This window comes from Pelophylax lessonae (genome assembly GCF_965119305.1).
Source record: "Pelophylax lessonae genome assembly, chromosome: 3".
In the NCBI taxonomy this organism is placed as follows: Eukaryota; Metazoa; Chordata; class Amphibia; order Anura; family Ranidae; genus Pelophylax; species Pelophylax lessonae.
In genome coordinates, this window is record NC_138770.1 from 380,711,382 (window position 1) to 380,733,748 (window position 22,367).

At 46.7% G+C, this 22,367-nt stretch overlaps 1 protein-coding gene across 1 annotated transcript in view; it reads right to left on the reverse strand.

The window, feature by feature from the left end:
• The window catches only part of FBXL4 (F-box and leucine rich repeat protein 4), a 94,999-nt gene extending 73,670 nt beyond the window's left edge, over window positions 1–21,329 (reverse strand). Inside the window, exons 1-2 of the mRNA XM_082250246.1 lie at window positions 21,191–21,329; window positions 10,186–10,781 (exon numbers count right to left, since the gene is read on the reverse strand). Of these exons, the coding sequence (XP_082106372.1) occupies window positions 10,186–10,697 (512 nt within the window). The 5' untranslated portion in view covers window positions 10,698–10,781; window positions 21,191–21,329. The remainder of the gene's footprint in view (window positions 1–10,185; window positions 10,782–21,190) is intronic.
• Between the last annotated feature and the right edge of the window lie 1,038 nt (window positions 21,330–22,367).

Sequence of the window (22,367 nt, forward strand, 5' to 3'; positions counted from 1 at the left end):
GTTAGTTTTTAATACTAAATATAACATAGGAGTATATTTGATTAACATTGTTTCTCGGTAAACCCTCTGATGATTGAGGCTGGGTTCACATATGCTGCAGTTCACAGCATGGGGTCCAGTGCGTCTCTGATTATCGATTCAGGTGCGAAGCAGTTTCTAATTTTTATAAAAACATTAAAAAATCCGCGATTAGGATATTTCTATTATAGCTGGCTGCAGCCTACCTCTGAGACTATAATCCTAGGATTAATAGTACAGTGATAGAATAGGGGGGAGGTTATGGCGCTGCCTGTAGCTTCCTAATTAATTAGGATAAAGGTGCTATGGTGCAAATAAATGGTCAGTGACCTGGTGTAAAAAGTGCTGTAGTGCAAAATAATCAGTGATTATTTAAACAGTGATGAAATAGGAGGGAGGTTATGACACTGCCTGTAGCTTCCTAATTGGTTAGGAAAAAGGTGCTATGGTGCAAATAAATAGTCAGTGACCTGGTGTAAAAAGTGCTGTAGTGCAAGTAAATAATCAGTGAGATAAATAGCTGCTATTAAAACTGATATTAAAAAAAATGGTGAATGAATAAGGTATAAAGTACATTATTCATTCACCAATTTTTTTAATATCAGTTTTAATAGCAGCTATTTATCTCACTGATTATTTACTTGCACTACAGCACTTTTTACACCAGATCACTGACTATTTGCTTGCACCATAGCACCTTTTTCCTAACCAATTAGGAAGCTACAGGCAGTGTCATAACCTCCCTCCTATTTTATCACTGTTTAAATAATCACTGATTATTTTGCACTACAGTTTCTAATTTTTGCCTAAATTTGCACCTGAATCTGAACCAAAAGATGCACAGGACTCTTTTTATATGTGAACCACAGCTGCCTCTGAGCTGTGTGAACCGCCTCCATTGAGAGCTGGTCACACTCTCCTGTCATGCCAATTGGCTGCAGAGAAACCAGCATCCAATTTGCATATGTGTAAACCCAGCCTTAATGTATGATTTAATGCATCATCATCCTAAGGTTAAAAGGTTAAATTGCCATAACTTACCATTGCAAGAAAATCGAAATTGAAGGTCTCAACCTGGATGCCTCTGACTTTAATACATTATTTTTGTTTGTTCTAGGTTAGTTAATACGAAAGTGATCAAGTCATTAATCAGCATGACTGCCAGGGAACTAGGTATTAGTAATTACGGAAGGAATGGTCAGAAATGACAACCTCCATATTTCCTCAGTATAGGTTTTTTTTTTTTTTTTAGGGACTAATATCCATGTCCCTCCTTGGGAAAATATTTTGGGTCTCATTAATTTGCAGAATGTAAAAAGAGTAGCCATTAGTTAACCTTCCACTCTAAAAAAGACCGGTTGCTACAGCAAAATTGTGCACAAGATATTCAGAGGGCAGAAGCAGCATTTGTCAGATTCACATTAATAAACAAAAAGGTAAACTTATATTCTATAGGTTATGCTACTTACTGATCACAATTACTTTTATATAGTCTGCTTTAACAGCACTTGAGACCTGTGTGCCCAAAACCAGTTTACTGTAGTCAGATTTGAAATTATTTTGGAGGTTTCATTGCACTTTGCACATTAGCATTGCCCCTTATGCTCTCTTACAATAAAGTAAAGCCACAATTAAATAACGGAATTTTTGTAAAATCTTACCGACAGTCGCCGCCACCTCTAAGTCATCACTATTGGGAATTGACTTCCGCTCCGCAGGAGTAGCTAGGCAGAAGGCTTAGTCAAAAGAACAAAGCATTTAACAGACACACCCATGGGGGCTGTCCCACTGGTCAATACCCCCCTGCAGTGATCCCTCCCAACTCAGTTTGGTAGAATAGCAGTAGGTGTACAAGAAAAAACCCCAAAAGAGGGACGGGGGCGGCGACTGTCGGAGGACTCAGAGAAAGGAATTTTACGGTAAGATTTTACAAAAATTCAGTTTTCTCTTACGTCCTCCGACAGTCGCCGCCACCTCTAAGTCATCACTATTGGGGTGTCCCAAAGCAGTGTAGACATGAGGGGTGGGAGACGCAACCGCAGAAAAGGCAACGCAGTACCCACATCAGAGAAAGGAATCTTACACGCACAGTAAGAGAACCTTCTGGGCAATAGAAAAGGCTCAACAGGAGCAACAACCCAGGAAAAACAAATATCCAGGGGATAAACACCCCAACAGCCAGGGACCCCCAAAACAAGGGTCCCCTATGGCACTGCCACACTGAGAACTTTGCGGTCAAAGGAGGCATCAGCTGATGCCAGAACATCCACCTTATAGATAGAATTTGGAAAAGGTGTGCACCGACGACCAAGTCGCAGCCTTGCACACCTGGGCCACCGAGGCCTGATGCCGGTAGGCCCAGGACATACTCATCGACCTGGTAGAGTGTGCCTTAACAGGGAAGGGTGGAACCCGTTCCTTCAAAGCATAGGCCTGTTCAATGGTCTGTCTGATCCATTTGGCAATGGTCGCCGCAGACGTGGCCATGCCCTTCCGAGGTCCCTCAGGAAGGACAAAGAGGGAATCCGATTTCCGAAAGGACTCAGGACGACAGGTATACCCTAATCGCCCTGACAACATCCAAGGAATGCAATGCAACCTCCTTAGGATGCTTGGGCTTCGCACAGAGCGAAGACAAAACAATGTCCTCATTAAGGTGAAATTCAAAGACCACCTTAGGGAGAAAAGACGAATGAGGTCGCAAGACCACCTTATCCTTGTGAACCACCAAATAAGGAATAAGGAGAGCGACAAGACAACACTGCCAATTCTGACACCCTGCGAGCCGAAGTGATCGCCACTAAAAAGGAAACCTTAGACAGCAGAGGCAACGATATCTCCCGGATGTTTTCAAAGGGAGAACGCTGCAATACAGACAGAACCAAGTCCCATGGAGGCAAAGGCTCCCTCCGGGGAGGAGCCAAAATGTCGCACACCTTGAATAAAGGTGCGAATTAAAGAATGAGACACCACAGGGCATTGAAAAAGAACAGCCAGTGCAGAAACCTGGCCCTTAATCGTGGCCAGCGCCAAGCGCTGGTCCACACCAGTCTGAAGGAAAGCCAACACTCTCGTCACCGAGTATGAGCGAGGGGAGAACCCCCTGGACTCACACCAGGCAAAATAAGCTTTCCAGGTACGGTAATAAATTTTACCAGACGAGGCTTTCCTAGCCTTGATAAGAGTAGGAATGACCTCTGAGGAGAGACCCCCGTCTCTCAGGACCTGGCTTTCAACAGCCAGGCCGTTAAAGCCAGCGACTGTAAAGCAGGATGGAAGATCGGTCCCTGAGACAGTAGATCTTCCCGCATTGGCAGCTGCCAAGGAGGCACGACCGCCAGGTGAACAACGTCGGCGTACCAGGACCAACGTGGCCAGTCCGGCGCCACTAGAATCAACAAGTTCGGTTCCGAGGCTAACCTGCGAAGGAACCTGGACAACAACGGAATCGGAGGAAAGGCATACATCAGACGATACTGATGCCAAGGGGCCACCAACACATCCAAGGCGTCCACCCACGGATTGCGCGTTCTTGCCACGAATCTTTCCATCTTGTGGTTTAGCCGAGACGCAAACAGATCCAAGTCTGGGGATCCCCACTTCGCACACAGCATTTGGAAGACCTCCGGGTGTAGGGACCAGTCTCCCTGCTCCAGGGTCTGGCGGCTCAGATAGTCGGCCTGCCAATTCTCCACACCCGGAATATGAACTGCTGAAATTGCCGGGACATGAGTCTCGGCCCAAGACAGAATGTCGGTCACCTCCCGGGCCGCCCGGGCACTCCTGGTGCCCCCCTTGGTGGTCAGTGTAAGCCACCGCGGTAGCATTTTCCGTCTGTACCCGAACAGGACGGCCCCGAAGTCGATCCGACCACTGGAAGAGACAGAGTTTGATCGCTCTCAATTCCAATATGTTGATCGGAAGGAAGGTTTCCTCCCCCGACCAAGTGCCCTGGGCAGACAGGTTGCCCAGGACTCCACCCCAGCCCGACAGGCTGGCATCCGTGGTAATCACCGTCTACAGCAACAGACAGAAGGATTTTCCTTCTGACACAGCCGGGGACTGAAGCCACCACAGAAGATCCATTCTGGTCCGGCGACTCAATGAGACACTCAGATCCAAGGACTGAGGTAGTCTGTCCCACCTGGCCAGGATCTCCGCTTGAAGAGACCGTGTTTGAAACTGAGCAAAGGGTATCGCCTCGAAGGCCGATAACATCAACCCTAGGGACCGCATGCAGGTCCTGAGGGACGAGGATGGCTTGTCCCTGAGGGACCTGATCTCGTCCTGTAAGGTCCGAAGCTTGTCCTCCGGCAAGAACACCTTTGCTTGAGCAGAGTCCAGAACCATTCCCAGATAGGGAAGACAAACCGAAGGAGACAAGGTCGACTTCTGTACGTTGATGGTCCATCCGAACTCCTGGAGCGTCTACCGTAGTGGACAGATCGCACAGCAGGTCCTGGCTGGTAGTCGATCTTAAGAGGAGAGCGTCCAGATATCCCAAGACCTCAATGCCCTGAGCCCTTAGCAGGCCCAGAACAGGCGCCAACACTTTGGCAAAGACCCTTGGAGCCGAAGCAAGCGAGACCGAAAGGTAAACGCCACAAACTGATAGTGGTCCTCCGCTATTGCGAACCGAAGGTACCTCTGATGACCCTCGAAAATGGGGATGTGTAGGTACGCATCCTTCAGGTCTATAGAGGCCAGGAATTCCCCTGGACTCAGGGAGGCCACCACCGAGCGGAGGGATTCCATGCGGAACTTTTGAAAGCGCACGAAGCAGTTCAGCGCTTTCAAGTCCAGAATAGGATGCACCTTGCCCTCCTTTCTGGGCACAGTGAACAGATTGGAATAAAACCCCCGAAACCTGTCCCTGATGAGGCACCGGGACAATCACCCCCTGGGCAAGGAGGTCCTGCACTGCTTTATGCAGGTCCTGCAGACGCCCTGGGGTCAAATGAAGATTTGAGGGAAAGAATCTGTCCGCCGGCTGGGAAAAGAATTTGATCTTGTACCCTTATCGAATGATTTCCTGAACCCACCTGTCCGGAATTCGGAGCAGCCAAGGTTGGAGGAAACCACGCAAACGTCCCCCCACCCCTGAAATGGGTGAGGGCGCCCCTTCAGGCAGAGGCGGATTGACCCGCTGCACTGGCATTGCCAGACTTCTGCTTGCCCACCCAGGGCTTCTTCTGACTACCTTGGCCCTTGAAGGGCTTGCCCTTGGTTTGATTCCTAAAGGCACGAAAGGACCCTTGATTGGGTCGAGAGGCAGAACCCCGCTTGCCACGAAAGGACTTCCTCTTCGGGTTCTGGGGCAGCATGGTGCTCTTGCCCCCCGTGACGCCTTTTACCAAGGTATCCAACGCCTCGCCAAAAAGGCGAGAACCAGCATAGGGAAAATCAGCAACCGTTTTCCGTGACGTCTGGTCAGCCGACCAGCTCTTAAGCCAGATCAAATCGACGGTTAAGCACCGCAACACTAGATAGGCATGCTACCAAAGGGGCCTCATTTAAGGCTGCATCGCACAAACACATGACTCCTTGGTGAATTTGGTCCACCATAGCCAGAGTGGCAGGCGGGGCAAAATCAGACGCGAGGTTGCGTCTAAGCACCTTAGTCCAATCAGCCACCGCCTGAGCCACCAAAACGGACGCGAAAACAGGTTTGAGCAAGGAACCCGCCACCATGTAGGAATGGCGGGCTAGAGACTCCAACCTTCTGTCCGTGGGATCCCGAAAAACCGGGGTCTCCTCAGGAGGAATCAAGGTAGCCTTGTTTAACACGGCCACAGTGTGATCCACCTGTGGAGGCACACACCATCGCGATTCCGTAGCCGACGCAAAGGGATAAAGCAACTTAAATCGACTAGGTACCATGAATGGACGTTTTAAAGTGTGCCCCAGTTCATTCACAGTGTAATGAAACTCAGCGGGGCAGGGAAAAACCTGCGCCGACTTGCGGGTCCTGTGTGTACCAAAAGAGGACACAATGCCCGGAGGACTGGGCTCATCCTCCAAGTGTAGTGTTCCGTTCACAGACGAAATCAACTCATCCATGGTCGCGCGTTCCTCAGGCGACCCCGGGGGAGAATCATCAACCCCCTCCACCGCCACCTCCGCCTCAGACCCCAGAGGGTCCAGGGATGAGCAAGACCCTGAAAAGGGCACACCCACCGCAGCAGCCCCATCACCATCTGAATCAGAGGAGATAGATAATCTGGGCCTTTTCCTAGCAGCACGTTCAGCCATCAGCACCTCCATTTTGGACACTAAAGACGCCACTACGGCAGCCAAATCAGGTATAACAGGGGCCACAGCAGGACTGGGGTCCCCCACCAGGGCTGGAGGGAATTTGCTGTCCTGAGATTCCATTGCCCAAGTTAGAAAACAACAGTGCAATAAAAAGGTACTGGCCCTTTAAAACCGCTGCGGAGTGCGCAGCCCACCGCTATATGTACAGTGACCAAAGACCCCCAAAAGGAGAAGAAACTGAGCCAGGAAGGACAAAACAGAGAAAAGCCCCGTACACACGTACCGATTGTCGGCCATAAATATTCGGCCGCCGACCGATCGGCCGATTGTAGGCTTGTTAGTATAATGCTTCCGACAGCCGACAGCGCATTTTCGGCCGAACAGGATCTGTCGTGCAGACTTTAAAATAATTTGTGGCCGATTGTTCGCCAGTCAGTACAGAATTCGGCCGACAAACAGCAGATTAGCAAGACTGGGCATGCTCAGAAAAGAAAAAACACACGGAAAGTTAACCATCACATGACATCACTTCTGCAGTCGGCTGTTGGTGGCCGACAAAATTCGTGTGCAGTCTTTAGTACTTTTCAGACGACAGGACAGCACCGGACAAAAGACGGCCGATTGTTCGGCCGACATTCGGTACGTGTGTACGGGGCTTTATGGAAGAGACAGTCTGCAGAGCCCCCACAGAGTGTTACCACATCGATCGCTGCTTCAGAGGAAAAGGAAGTGAGGTCATCAGAGGCTGAACTATAAGCTGCAAGACCCAGGGAAAATGACTGTTCCTTAGAACTGAATGCGAGGCTTCGGCAAGATGGCCGCCGAACATGTGCTTGGAACATTGTTTAGCCACACATAAGATGGCGCCGGATGGCGCCAAAACAGCATGCAGATAAGCCCATAGTGAAGCCAGACATGCTTGCCCATACTAAAAATGGCGGACCGTGCGTTATTTATCCGATGCGGACGCCGCACACGCAGTCTGCACCCCAAAAAACACTGAAGTGACACAGGGGAAGGGGCCCCCAAAAACACAGCACCGCATGTACAAGAGACCCCCGCAGGGATCGCATCAGGGAGCCCCACACAGGCACAGATATGGGGAACACAAAGCAACACAGGACTGCCACCCCAGACAGAGGCCCCACACAGAAGTACTTACCTGTACCAGATGGCGTGGGGTGCCTCTATGAACGGAAAGCCGCTGTCCTCATCTGACAGGGAATGCCGTTAGCCAAGAAAAGGATACTGCAGCACCGCAGATGTGTCCAGTGAGGTAGCCACCTCACAGGCTGCATCCCTGCTGCGAGCAGGGATGGGTCATTCATAATGCCAGGACGAACACATGGCCGAACGCTCGATGGTGGGCTGGGGATCCCTCTGACCCTCTGCCCTGGAGAGCCAGGGCGGCCAGTCCGATTCCCAGCTCCGCAGAATCCATCTTCATCTGAAGATCCGACTAAACTAAGCTGACAAAATAAACAGCTAGCAAAGCAAAGAAAAAACTGACATTTTAAAAATCAAAAGAAAAGATTAGAAGGCTGAGACTGAAAGCCCCAGCACAGGGAAGCCTGACTACTCCTAACGCTAGGCAGAGACAAACTGAGTTGGGAGGGATCACTGCAGGGGGGTATGACCAGTGGGACAGCCCCCATGGGTGTGTCTATGCTAAATGCTTTGTTCTTTTGACTAAGGCTTCTTTCACACGGCAGCTCCGTGTGAAAGGTCCGCTGCAGGACTTTTTTTTTTTTTTCCACGGAGCGGATGACATTTCTGTGATCCGCTCCGTGTGCCCGCATATCATCCCATCCGTTTGCGGATGATATGTGGACATAATGTAAGTATATGGCATTGCGGATGTCAGTGGATGACACCGCTGACATCCGATTTTCCTTCCTTTCCGTTTTTTACACGGATGAAAAAATAGGGTTCTGTTCCATTCGAAAAAACGGAACAGAGCTGAAAGGAAGAAAATCGGATGTCAGCGGATGGTATTCCGCTGACATCCGCAATGCCATTCACTTACATTATGTCCGCAAATCATCCGCAAACGGATGGGATGATTTGCGGACACACGGAGCCGGCCGTGTGAAAGGACCCTAAGTCTTCTGCCTAGCTACTCCTGCGGAGCGGAAGTCAATACCCAATAGTGATGACTTAGAGGTGGCGGCGACTGTCGGAGGACGTAAAAGAAAAAAAATATATAAGTCAACTTCATTTTGTTTTGTTTTTTGGCCAATGGATTTTAAATTCTATTCAGACAGTTTTGTCAATTGTCTGGTTCACTGGACAATGAATCAGTAGTTACACATCACACTATACAGCAGTGACATGGCTTAAGCTGGCCATATACTGATATTTTTTTTTTTTTTCTTTTTTTGATCTGCCAGCGGGATGGTCGATAAAAAATGAACGGATTCCCCCATTCACACATACAAGGTGAATGCAGAAATCCTCCCTGCTGATCTACTGTATTATGACAGAGGGACTCCTCCGCTGTCAGAGCATACTGATCAGCAATGCCATCAATTGGACTGACTCCTCTCAAAGGGGAGTGGCCAACGATGGATCAAAATTCAGCCGGTCCTTGCTGAACTAGCCGGATTTTGCTCCATATACGTCCAGGTTTTGTTTATATACAAAACCATGTCACTAGCTTGGCTTTGTTTATCAGCATAGCCATGTAATCATTAAGGGCTCTTTCATACGGTCCGCATTCCGTTGCGGACCGTGCTCTGCTCAGCGGGGATCGATCCGCCGATCCCCGCTGAGCAGGCGGATGACTGAGTGGAGAGGGAGGTGTCAGAGCCCCGCTGCTCTCTATGGGGAATCGGATGAGAGCGGACCGCCTGTCCATTCTCATCCGATCCCCAGGACGGATGGAAAATAGGGTTTCCATCCATCCGGATTTCACGGACAGGATCGGATGCGGATGGCAGCGGGTGTCAGCGGACATGTCACCACTGACATCCGCTGCTCCATAGGGCTGAATGGGGCATCCGATCAGATCCACCTAAAAAACTGACAGGCTGGTCTGATCGGAACGCCCGTGTGAAAGAGCCCTAAGAAAGCACTGGCATGGTGATCACATGACTTTGTATATAAACAGAGGGTTAGAGGTTAAGGTCCATCTCTGTTTCTCAGAAACTAATGTCATGCTTACAAACTAAGCATAAATGTAATGAGAATCTTTGGGCAAGGATGAGCTAATAGGTGAAAATTTAAGATCCTTCAGTAAAGTCTAGGAGCTAGAGGGAGCTAAGAGAGATAGGCTTCAACAAGAGAAACTTTGTATTTCTGGGCACTTTGGTGATATCTGGTGTAAGTTGGTTCAAATTCATAGTGGACAGGGCGTACCACCACACACATGAATTAATACTGAATAGGTCAATCTGTGTAGTTGCATACAGTACATATAAACAACATTTGGGAAAGGACAAACTGCCCTAGAAAGAAAAATGTTGACTGCATTTACTTCAGTGAGGTGTACACAGTCTTATTGCCAATCATAAGGTAAAAGTAAGAGTGGGTGGTAAACTTTAAACCATATGAAGCCACAAATCTATTGCAGTTACTTTTATATGCCTATAATCATGGATAGGCAAATCTCAGTAGCTAGGTAGTCAATCCTTGTAAAATGACAACTCTCATTTCAGAGCTTCTTCACTGCTCATAAGGATAACAGATAATTCCTGGCTCCATACCAGTGACTTCCAACTAAAAGAATGCTGATTTCGAAAGGGTACACAATTTTTTAATACACAAGCTTTATGATGAGCAATTTTGAGACGTGTGTGTGCGTGAGATATGCTCTATAGATACTTCTATACAGATTATGGTAAAGGAACAATACACATACAACACATGTACAATTTAAAATACTACAATGATATGAGGAAAGACTTTGTTTACCTGACTTCTGTAGGTGCAGTCTGAGAATAGGGGTTTGCAGAACAAGCAAGTATTTTCACCACTGACCCCGGATGATACGTTTCTAAAACGTGAACTGCTGTAGGATAAACAGGTTCCTCAAATGCAAGCTCGACATAATCCCTACTGAAGAAGGTTGGTGATGTTCTCTTGAAAGGAGGTGGGGCACTAACACAATGATCCCACCATGTTCCATACATCCGAAACACAGCAGTCTGGGTGAAATCCCCTGAGCTTGGATAAACGTTGGGAGCACCCGCTAGATTCCACATGGTATACGACATGCTGTTTTCACTTCCATAGTGAGAACTGAAATCCAGGACTTCTTTGGCATACTGCACAGCTTCAACACACATTGGCAAAGCACGGCTGCTTGTTTCAATGGCTCTGCGGCTGTTAATCATATCTCCCCTACTAGCTAGCCGGGCCCGGCGTCTGAGGCAAATGTAGTAAAACATGCTCAGGACTGTTAGCATGGGAAACCAAGAAGACATGTAGCAGAAAAAGACTTGAAAAACAAATGGTGTGGTCTAACTTGGGTGTGGTAGTAACTGAGAGATGACCTGGTAAACACATCCCTAAAATCAAACAGAAAACAATTAAGAAGTGCACTGAACATCTTTAAAACCACATAAATGCTATTAGGTGTATAAAGATCACTCTACTTACACCATTAGATGACTGGCAAACGCACACACAAAATGTAAACATTGGTAGAGGCCTTTCTGGCAGATGTGGGAATAAGCATTAATTGCAGTACCAAGTGACCCAAGGTCACCCAAGGGTTCAAGTTTACACCTTTGGAGGGAAGTGGAGTTAGGGATGGCTCATCTCCAGAACAAAATCAATACTATGGCACAGAAGAATAGCATGTACCGTAAAATGTGTGTAGCAGGTTTTCCTGGCCTGTGGCCTGATGTGGGTCTGCCATTGGTACCGGTTACCCCTCCAGCCCTTGTGAGCTGCGGCCTTGGGTGTGAGCACTGAGTCATTGACAACTCCGGCATCTTTGTTTTGTTGTTTTATTGTATTTAAGGGGATGGGAGAAGGCAATGAGTGGGATACTCCTTTAGGCTCAACTAAATACAATTGTGGGACTTTCTGGCAGAAATGCCTGTTAGTGCTGTCTTGACGCCAGCCAACACTTCCTGACGCTTGAACACTGTATAATTACTGAAACTGTGCTGGATCCTCGACTTTAGTCCAGAAGATCCAGGACTGTAGAACTGCTCGACTTGTAACACCGCTATAGCTCAGAGTCACTGAATGGCTCCCTCCAGCACTGCACTGGCTGAGAAAGCTCCTTGTAAGTTCCTGTACTGCTGCAACTCTCAACTGGCACACTTCACACTGTGCACTGACACTTCAGAGCCCAAACCGCAGGTGCCCCCTTTACACTTTAAGCTCTTCAGGGTCCACTGTCTATGTACCCCCTCTGTCACTTCAGGGTCCTCAACCTAGGTACCCCCTTTCACCACTAGCTGGCACTGGATCCCCGAACCTCTTGTGGAGTGGTCCCCTCTAACTTCAGACAGACCCCCAAGGGCAATCCTTAGTACTCACGACCTGTGTAGGCTTTCCTGGGACTGGACCCCTCTGACTCTCCGCAGGCTCTCGGCACACCGGATCCCCCTCAGCTTAGCTCAGCACTCTCTGGATCTTCAGGCAGCACCCTGAGATCCTCCTTCTCAGACAGGAGAGACAGCCGTTCTCTCCCTCCTGAAACTCTGCTCCTGCCAAAGACATTGGGTCATGTGCCACCCCCAAACTTATACCCACTCCCAGAATCCTTTGCAGCACAATCTGCCTTCTGGGGTAGTTACAAGCCTGGATGTGTCCTCTGATTGGGTTTCCTCCATCGCCCTATGAGAAGCCTCTCACAGGAGCCAGTGGGGAGACTCCCCCTTTAGCAGGCACACCTGGAAACCATGACACCCTGACTAATAAATCACAGCTCTGCTGTTAGGCAGACAAGGCCCACTATACCTTTACCTAGCACCTACCTGTAGGGTGCTACATGTGTAATTAGATCACTATTGTACACAGGACAAAATATGCAAGAACACTACAGCAAAGATGTTTATTTTCCATTAGGAAATGTTTCATCACAGCACAAAGCTAATTCATTATAATAAACACTATTAAATATTATGCAAACTAAATTAATGCATAGATTGCATGCTTAATTTTTTTCTTGTTCAAATTTTTTATTAAAGTAAGCAGTGTACAAATACAATAGCATTGTCAACAAAGGCAGACAAAGGAATACAATCTTTTCACAATATGAGTAACATTTTCTGGTTTGTGAGAATTAATTATTAAGAGTAAGCATCAAATGAACATTATCTAGGAACAAACATAACCAGTACATTCAAGAGGAACAGTCACCAGTACATCTGGAAAGATTGACAACTGTGCTCCAACATACAGTTTAAAGTTTGGCAATATGCTGTAAAAAAAGGACAAAGTGAAAAAGAGAGGAAAATGAGAAGGAAAAAGGAAAAGTAGGTGGGAAGAGGATTGGAGTTTTACTTATGCAGGCCGGTCTGCATAGGATTAGGTAAGGAAAATCTGGGTGTGAAATGGGTGGGTCAACTCGTGGTTTGAGTGAAAAAAAAAATATAAAAATTTGGGGGGGGGGGGGGGGGGGGGGTTGGTCAATCCAAGACTGCCTTAGGTGCTTAGGGATATGGTCCAAGAGGGTGGACTATATCTTGCTGTGGATCATGGCTTGCGTCACCCACTGCATCATTTCAAGGATGGAGGGGCTGGGTTTCTTCCAAGCTTTATCTATGGTTTACTTAAAAGATGTGGTGACATAGAGGAGGCGTTAAAATTGAGCGCTGGGTAGGTCCTATAGGCGCTTGTTCAACAAAGCTACATGCGGTAGAAGCAGATACTGCGTCAACTTAGGGGCATCCATAACACCTCAACCCAAAATTGGGTGACTGCTGGGCAAGACCATCAAAAATGGAGGTGGGTTCCTAGGTCTGCACAACCTCTAAAGCAGTTGGTGGAATAGGTTGGGAATATGTTTGCAACCCTTGCTGGAACCAAGTACAATTGAGTGAGGACTTTATAATTGTTCTTGAAGGCTAAAATATTTATGGTAGAAAATTTAATTGACTTACCAAATTTCAGTCCAGTCTTCCTGGTCAAGCAAAAGGTAAAGGTCAGTGGCCCAGCAGTTGGTATACATAGGAAGAGTTCAGGTGTCCATACAGTTTGGAGATCGGGGGATTGGATTGTTAAATACACTGCTCAAAAAATTAAAGGAGCACTTTGAAAAAACATCAGATCTCAATGGGGAAAAATATCATGCTGGATATCTATCCTGATATAGACTGGGTAATGTGTTAGGAATGAAAGGATGCCACATCATTTGATAGAAATTAAAATGATCAACCTACAGAGGACTGATTTCAAAGACACCTCAAAAATCAAAGTGAAAAAATTATGCAGCAGGCTAGTCCATTTTGCTGAAATTGTCATTGCAGCAACTCAAAATGGTACTCAGTTTGTATAGCCCCAATGTGCTTGTATGCATGCCTGGCAACATCAGGGTATGCTCCTAATGAGACAATGGATGGTGTTCTGGGGTATTTCCTCCCAGATCTGGACCAGGGCATCACTAAGCTCCTGAACAGACTGAGGTGAAACCTAGCGGTGTCCGATGGACTGAAACAGAATGTCCCAGAGGTGATTAATTGGATTTAGGTAAGACCAGCATGGGAGCCATTCAGTGGTATCAATTCCTTCATCCTCCAGCAACTGGTTGCATACCCTGGCCACACAAGGCCGGGCATTATTGTGCACCAGGAGGAACCCAGGACCCACTGCCTAGCAGATACCTAATGGCAGTCACGGTGCTATTGTCTAGCCTGTAGAGGTATGTGCGTCCCTCCATGGATATGCCTCCCCAGACCATTACTGACCCACCACCAAACCAGTCATGCTGAACGATGTAACAGGCAGCATAACATTCTCTGCAGCTTCTCTAGACCCCTTCACGTCTGTCGCATGTGCTCAGGCTGAACCTGCTCTTATCTGTGAAAAGCACAGGGCACCAGTGGCAGCCCTGCCAACTCTGGTGTTCAATGGCAAATGCCAAACGCGCTCCACGGTGCCGGACAGTGAGCACAGGGCCAAGTAGAGGAGGTCAGGCCCTTAGACCTACCTCATGAAGAAGTCTGTTTCTGATTGTTTGGTCAGATATATTTACACCAGTGGCCTGCTGGAGGTCATTTTGAAGGGTTATGGCAGTGGTCATCCTGTTCCTCAATGCACAAAGGAGCAGATACCGGTCCTGTTGATGGGTTAAGGACCTTCTATGCCCCTGTCCAGCTCTCCTAGAGTAACTGGCTGTCTCCTGGAATCTTCTCCATGCTCTTGAGACTGTGGAGACACAGCTAACCTTCTGGCAATGGCACGTATTGATGTGGCATCCTGGAGGAGTTGGACTGCTTGTGCAACCTTTATAGGGTCCAGGTATCGCGTCATGCAACCAGTAGTGACACTGACCCTACTCAAATGCAAAATTAGTAAAAAACTGTCAGAAAAGATGAGTAGCGAAAAAATGTCAATGGCCTTTACCTGTAAAACAATTCCTGTTTTGGGGGTTGTCTCATTGTTGCCCATCTAGAGCACCTGTTTTTAATTTCATTAACACCAAAGCAGCTGAAGCTGATTAACAACCCCCTCTGCTACATACAATGCCTTGAAAAAGTATTCATACCCCTTGAAATTTTCCACATTTGTCATGTTACAACCATGAAACTTAAATGTATTTTATCAGGATTTTATGTGATAGACTGACACAAAGTGGCACATAATTGTGAAGTGGAAGGAAAATGATAAATGGTTTTCAATTTTTTTTTTACAAATAAATATGTGAAAAGTGTGGCGTGCATTTGTATTCACCCCCCTTTACTCTGATACCCCTAACTAACATCTAATGGAACAATTTTCCTTCAGAAGTCATCTATATAGTAAATAGAGTCCACCTGTGTGTACTTTAATCTCAGTATAAATACAGCCGTTCTGTGAAGCCCTCTGAGGTTTGTTAGAGAACCTTAGTGAGCAAACAGCATCATAAAGACCAAGGAACACACCAGACAGGTCAGGGATAAAGTTGTGGAGAAGTTTAACCACTTGCCGACCGCCGCAAGTACATATACTGCGGCGGTCAGCCCCGGCCAGGCAAAGTGACGTATATATACGTCACTAGCCTGTCACCGGCTTGTGAGCCAATAGCGGGCGAGCGCGCGCCCGCCCCGGCACGTTCCCTAAGAAGTCCGTGCGTGTGACCAGCGGACATCGAGTCACTCGGTGATCGTCGGTGGAGAGGGAGAAAGGCAGGCGGCTAATGTAAACAAGCCGCCTATCATTCTCCCCTGTGTAAAAATGGAGATCAGACGGTTCTACTATGTAGGACCGTTAATCTCCGTTTTTACACTAGTAGCCATGTCCCATCACAGTTAGAAGCACGCCCCTAGGACACACTTAACCCCTCCCTCTCCAATACAGTTAACCCCTTCCCTGCCAGTGTCATTTTTACAGTAACAATGCATATGTATAGCACTGATTACTGCAGTAATGTCACTGGTAACCCCAAAAGTGTCAAAAATGTCAGTCAAGGGTCCGATCTGTTCGGCTGTAATGTTGCAGTCCCGCAAAAAAAAAAAAAAATTGCAGATCGCCGCCATTACTCGTTAAAAAAAAAAACACCAAAAATGACAAAAATCTTTCCCTTTGGTTAGTAAATGCGATAACTTTTGCGCAAACCAATCAAAATACGCTTTTTGCGGTTTTTTTTACCAAACATATGTAGCATAAAACAAATTGGCCGAAAATGTTAAAAAAATTTTGATTTTTACATTTTTTTGGGGAATTTCATAAAAAAAAAAATGTGAAAAATATAATTTTTTGCAAAATTTAAGCTTTTTTTTGTTTATAGCGCATGATCAAAAAAAAAAAAAAAAAAAAAAAAAAAAAAAAAAAAAATCGCACAGGTAAACAAATACCACCAAAAGAAAGCTCTGTTTGTGGGGAAAAAAAGGACGTCAAATTTGTTTAGGTACAGCGTCGCACGACCACGCAATTGTCCGTTAAAGTCACGCAGTAAAAAAAAAAAAAAAAAAAAAAAAAAAAAAAAAAAAAAAAATCGCAAAAAAAACCCTGGTCAGGGAGGGGGTCAAATCTTCCGGGGCTTAAGTGGTTAAAGCAGGGTTAGGTTACAAAAAAAATATCCCAAGCTTTGAACATCTCACGGAGCACTGTTCAATCCATCATCGCAAAAAATGGGAAGAGTATGGCACAACTGCAAACCTACCGAGACATGGTCGTCAAACTAAACTGACAGGCCGGGCGAGGAGAGCATTCATCTGAGAAGCAGCCAAGAGGCCCATGGTAACTCTGGAGGGGCTGCAGAGATCCACAGCTCTGGTGGGAGAATCTGTCCAAAGGACAACTATTAGTTTCAAAATGCTCCGAATCGGTAACGCAATGTTGTGAAAAGTCCCATCCCATAGGATTTAAAGGGAAACATTCTTGGAGAAAAAAAAAAAAAACGCAGGAAAAATGTATCAGTGTGAAAGGGCCCTAATGAAGAGCTCATGTACTTCTTTAGGCTACAAGCTTCAAGTGAAACTATACCCAGCTGTGAATAGGCGCACAACCATAGGATTCTTGGATGCAGATCCACCCTGGAATTTTTTTTTTTTTTAAAAATACCCCCGGGACAGTCAGGGCTAGTGCATTCCACAATGGCTAGCTTCTGATCTGTCCCGGGTTGCACTTACCTGTTAGGACAAATACTTACCTTGAAAAAGTCTTGTCCAGTGCTGCCATCTCAGGTGTGGGCAGCTTGAAGCCAGCGCGATCCTCGTCGGCGTCCTCTTCCTTCTTGTTCGGTCCCACGATGCCCTGCGCCGGCCCCGCCGTCACTTCCGGGCGCGCGTGTCATCCCTCCACAGCTTCTGGGCATGCCCAGAAGCTGTTTAGAAGGGAATGACGCGCGCGCCCCGGAACTGACGTCGGGGCCGGTGCAGGCGCAATGATTCCTGGGAGCGATGACGTTCAGCTCCCAGGAATCATTGCAAAGCCAGGAAGTGACAACGGGCCGCGGCCGAGGAGGGAGGAAGTGGATGGTAAGGTGAGTATATTTTCTTCTCTACGAGGTAAGTAAAAAAAAAAAAAATAAATGCGATTATCCATTTGTTTTTCAGGTGACCCGGAGCGAGAAGATGGAGGTAAGTATAAAATTAGGGTGGAACTCCACTTTAAAATGGTTGTAAAGTAAGAAGGATTGTTATCTTAATGCATTCTATGTGTGAAGATAATAAGCCTTCTGTGTGCAGCAGCCCCCCTCATCCCCACTAATACTTACCTGAATCCATCTCTATCCAGCGATGTTGCAGGAGTACCTCAGTCATCCCGGACTCTCCCTCCTTTTTGGCTGTGACACAGCAGTGGCGCCATTGGCTCCTGCTGCTGTCAAAGTCAGTTAGAGAGGGGGCGGGGCCGAACCACGGTTCCATGTCTGAATTTGCACAGGGAGCTATGGCTAGGCTTGGGTGCCCCCGATAGCAAACTGCTTGCTGTGGGGGCACTCAACAGGACGGGGGGGGTGTAGGAGGCATGGAAGAGGGAAAATGAGCTCAGGTAAGTATTAGGGGGGCTGGGGGGGGGGGGGGCTGCGGCACACAGAAGGCATCTTTTTATTGTAATGCATAGAATGCATTAGGATAAATAAATAAATAAAAAAAACCCTTCTGCCTTTACAATCCCCTTAAAGCTAGTTAGGATTTGCCTGAAATTCCACTTTGACTTAAAGCGGTAGTATCCTGCTTTTTGACACTTACCTACAGGTAAGCCTATAATAAGGCTTACCTGTAGGTACAATTAATATCTCCTAAACCGGCACGGTTTAGGAGATATTTGCAGTGCATGCAGCCGCTCACGCGAGATGCATGCGCTCTGAAGGTCCGGGGGGACCTTCAACTTTCCTTGCCGGGAGCTTGCCGGAAAATCACTCCCGCGTGCATGCGCGGGAGTGACATCATCGCGGCTCCGGCCAAAATATATTTGGGGGTTCTAAGTAATTTTCTAGCAAAAATAAGAGTTGATTTTTACATGTAGGGACGAAGTGTCAGAATTGGCCCGGATAGGAAGTGGTTAAAAGGAAATGTAAGAATGTGCTGATGGGGAGGAAGGCAACAGTAAAATCAGTCAGTATATACAGTAAAGCATGCTTGTTATACTCACTGTGGAACCTAAAGAGGAATCCTCCGCATTGTGTAAAAAAGTTGATCCTGTCTTCTCTGATCCTCCCCTTCTTTCACTGTTCCCAATCCATCTCCTGATAGAACAGAGCTTTGGAGTCACTCTGCTCATGCTCAGTTTGGTGTGTATTGCTAGAGAGTTTTTTTTTTTTGGGAGGGTGCATGTGATCAGCACAGGGCCAATCCGCATTGCCCAGACAGAGGTTCAGGTATCATGCAGCCTCATAGGACAGTTAGAGGAGAATGAAACCTCCTCCTACAAGCTTTATCCAGAGCAGACAGTGATAAAAGTCACAAGACTGCTCCATACTGATGAGAAAAGGTGTTTAGTAGTTCACATTCACATTTCCATGATCTGTGTACTGTGTGAGAATGGATATAGTGAATGCAGGGTCCTGGGTTTTGTAACAATTTAGGCCCCATGCACAAACAGCATTTTTACAGCTGCTTTTGGGAGTGTCAGACATTTTTTTTTGCAGCTTAAAAAAGGCCCCTCCATGTTTTTCTATGGCCTCATGTACACACAGGCTTTTCGGTGCTGTAAGTGGCATGGGATTTTTTAAGCTGTAAAAAAAAAAAAAACCCCAGGGCCAGCGCATTTTTGAGCAGAAGCGTTAAGCTGTAAAAAAGCCTGACGCTGCTAAGGGCTGCATACAGCGTTAGGCCGCAGCAGAAGTTTTTAAGCTGTAGTAGTTGGATCGGAGGCTGGAAAATAGAAGAGGGCATAGAAAAGCTGCTAAACACTAATGCTGCTAAACATGGCTAAAGCGTGCATTAACGCCAATACAAAACGCTTCTAAAAGCACCATCAGAACTGGCTTTGCAGCTCGTTCCCTGTGTGCACGAGGACTAAGGGTCCTTTCACACGAACAATCCGATCAGCCTGTCAGTTTTTAGGCGGATCTGATCAGATCCTGCATGCATCCCTATGGGGCAGCGGATGTCAGCAGAGCCATCCGCATCCGATCCTGTCAGTGAAATCCGGACGGATGGAAACCCTATTTTCCATCTGTCCAGGGGATCGGATGGGATCGGATGAGAGCAGACAGGCGGTCCGCTCTCATCCGATTCGCCCATAGAGAGCAGCGGGGCTCTGACCCTTCCCTCTCCGCACACAGTGCAGAGACGGAGCTGTCATCCGCCTGCTCAGCGGGGATAAGGGTATCGATCCCTCGCTGAGCAGCATGGAGTCCACCGACGGAGTCGGACCGTGTGAAAGGATCCTTAACCGGTTGCCGACCGCCGCACGACTATATACTGCGGCGGTCAGCCCCGGCCAGGCAGAGTGACGTATCGGTACGTCACTCGCCTGTCACTGACTTGCGAGCCTATCGCGGGCGCGCGCCCGCCGCGGCTCGTTCACAGGCAAGTCAGTGCGTGTGACCGGCGGACTCGATGTCCGCCAGTCACACTGCGATCGCTCCTGTGAAGGGAGAAAGACAGAGCAGCTTGTGTAAACAAGCTGCCTGTCAGTTCTCCCTGTGTAAAAGTGAAGATCTGACCGTTCTACTATGTAGAACGGTTGATCTTTGCTTTTACACCAATAGGAATGTCCCTACACAGTAGAAAGCACGCCCCTAGGACACACTTAACCCCTCCCTGTCCAATAAAGTTAACCCCTTCCCTGCCAGTGTCATTTTTGCAGTAACAGTGCATATGTATAGCACTGATTACTGCAGTAATGTCACTGGTACCCCCAAAAGTGTCAAAAATGTCAGTCAAGGGTCCGATCTGTCCGCCGCAATGTCGCAGTACCGAAAAAAAAATCGCAGATCGCCGCCATTACGCGTTAAAAAAAAAAACACCAAAAATGACAAAAATCTTTCCCTTTGTTAGTAAACGCGATAACTTTTGCGCAAACCAATCAAAATACGCTTTTTGCGATTTTTTTTACCAAACATAGGTAGCATAAAACAAATTGGCCGAAAAATGTTAAAAAATTTTGATTTTTACTTTTTTTTTGGGGGAATTTCATATAAAAAAATGTGAAAAATATTGTTATTTTTGCAAAATTTACGCTCTTTTTTTGTTTATAGCGCGTGATCAAAAAATCGCACAGGTGATCAAATACCACCAAAAGAAAGCTCTGTTTGTGGGAAAAAAAGGACGTCAAATTCGTTTAGGTACAGCGTCGCACGACCGCGCAATTGTCCGTTAAAGTCGCGCAGTAAAAAATCGCAAAAAAACCCCTGGTCCTTTAGCAGCCAAATCCTCCGGGGCTTAAGTGGTTAAAGAAAATCTTGGAAAATCATAGGTCTGCTCTAATCGTTAGCATAAAAAATGAGGTACATGGAAGTATAGAAGGCATGAGGCACTGGGTTACAGGTGTGGGGGGGGAGGGGTGACACCAAAGCATTTTGCATTTGTGGAACGCATATAATATCAATAGTATAATAACAATAAGAAAAAGCACATTGGCTGTGCAATCTTATGTGCTTTAACACACATGAAACATAGTAATCCTATTTGTTTTTTTATTGAAGACAAGGGAAAGAAACATATATATGACTGTGAAATGCATAAAAAGATGTAGCTCGCCACACATGAAAACAAACTGAAAAGTACTACTACACCTATCTAAGCACCTCCATAAAACTGCACTGAGTTTGGGGTGCAGTAGTGTGAGCAGGCCCTGTAGGAGAAATAGGAACATTCAATCTATTTCTAGAGTTATTAGAGCACATTTGTGACATGTCCATCCTCACCAGAGTCCCAGGGGGCTTGCTTGCTCCTCACTGATAGCCAGCTCGTCTGCTCTCATGGAGTACAATGCAGTTGCTATATTGATGTGAAAACAGAGCAGACACAGAACCGCTCACTTCCGCATCATCGCCCCTCCCTGAACACCAGCCTCGCGCATGCGCCGTGCCCGGGGGAGCCCTTGTTGATGTGTTGCCATGGCGATATAAGGGGCGGGGCTGGGCGTTAATACAACCTGACCAGATACGATAGAATGCTTGATTGGTAGAAGAGGATGCGGAAGTAGTGTGCGCGGAGCTGTGGAGAGCTCATTCTGTAGGGGAATGGGAGAGGGAAGGTTTCAAGGGGCGTACAGGAGGACGGAGGTAGTATAGGGACACGAAAGGTGTGAGGTACATGGGTGCAGGTGAGGGAGACCAACTGGAGAAGTAGGCATAGGACCGGGACATATGAAAACATGTCGTTTTTCCTTGTTAGAAGACCTCATTCACACCACAGCCTTTTGTACCTCGAAGCTCTAAAACGCTGGAGAAAAAAAAAATCAATGATTCTCTATGGAGATGGTTCATATCTCCACTCCAAGTCACCTGAAGCCAAACGCCTGAAACTCAAAAAAATGTATGGAGCTTTTTTTTTTTGTAGATTGGGATGATTTCTGTGTTTTTGCCCAATTTTCTGCTCCAATGAAAAAAAATAGTAATAATATGAATAAATCCATGTAAAATAAACAAATAGCTAAAAATCATCATAAATAAATAGTACATCAATAAAGCAAATTAATAATATGTAATAATACATAAATAATTAAAAAACCCCAACCTTAAAAAAATAAATAAATACATTATTATTATTAATAATAATAAACACCCAAACCCGAAAAAAGAAATAGTAATTTTTTATTATTAATAAACTGTTTATTTCGGGTCAGGCTGGGTTCGTGCTAGTGGAAATTGGATGCGGATTTCCCCACATCCAATTCGCATGACAGGAGAGTGTGCCCGGTTTGCACAGGGGTCCTCTGCGTCTTTGGCTCCATCTCAGGTCTAAATTTGAGCCTCATTCGTTCCTGAAACAGAGAACAGGGACGCACCGGACCCCTGCTGGGAGTCGCATCCGCACTAAGTGTGAACCCAGCCTTAGGGTGTTTAGTTATCTATTATTTTATTATTAACCACTTGCCGA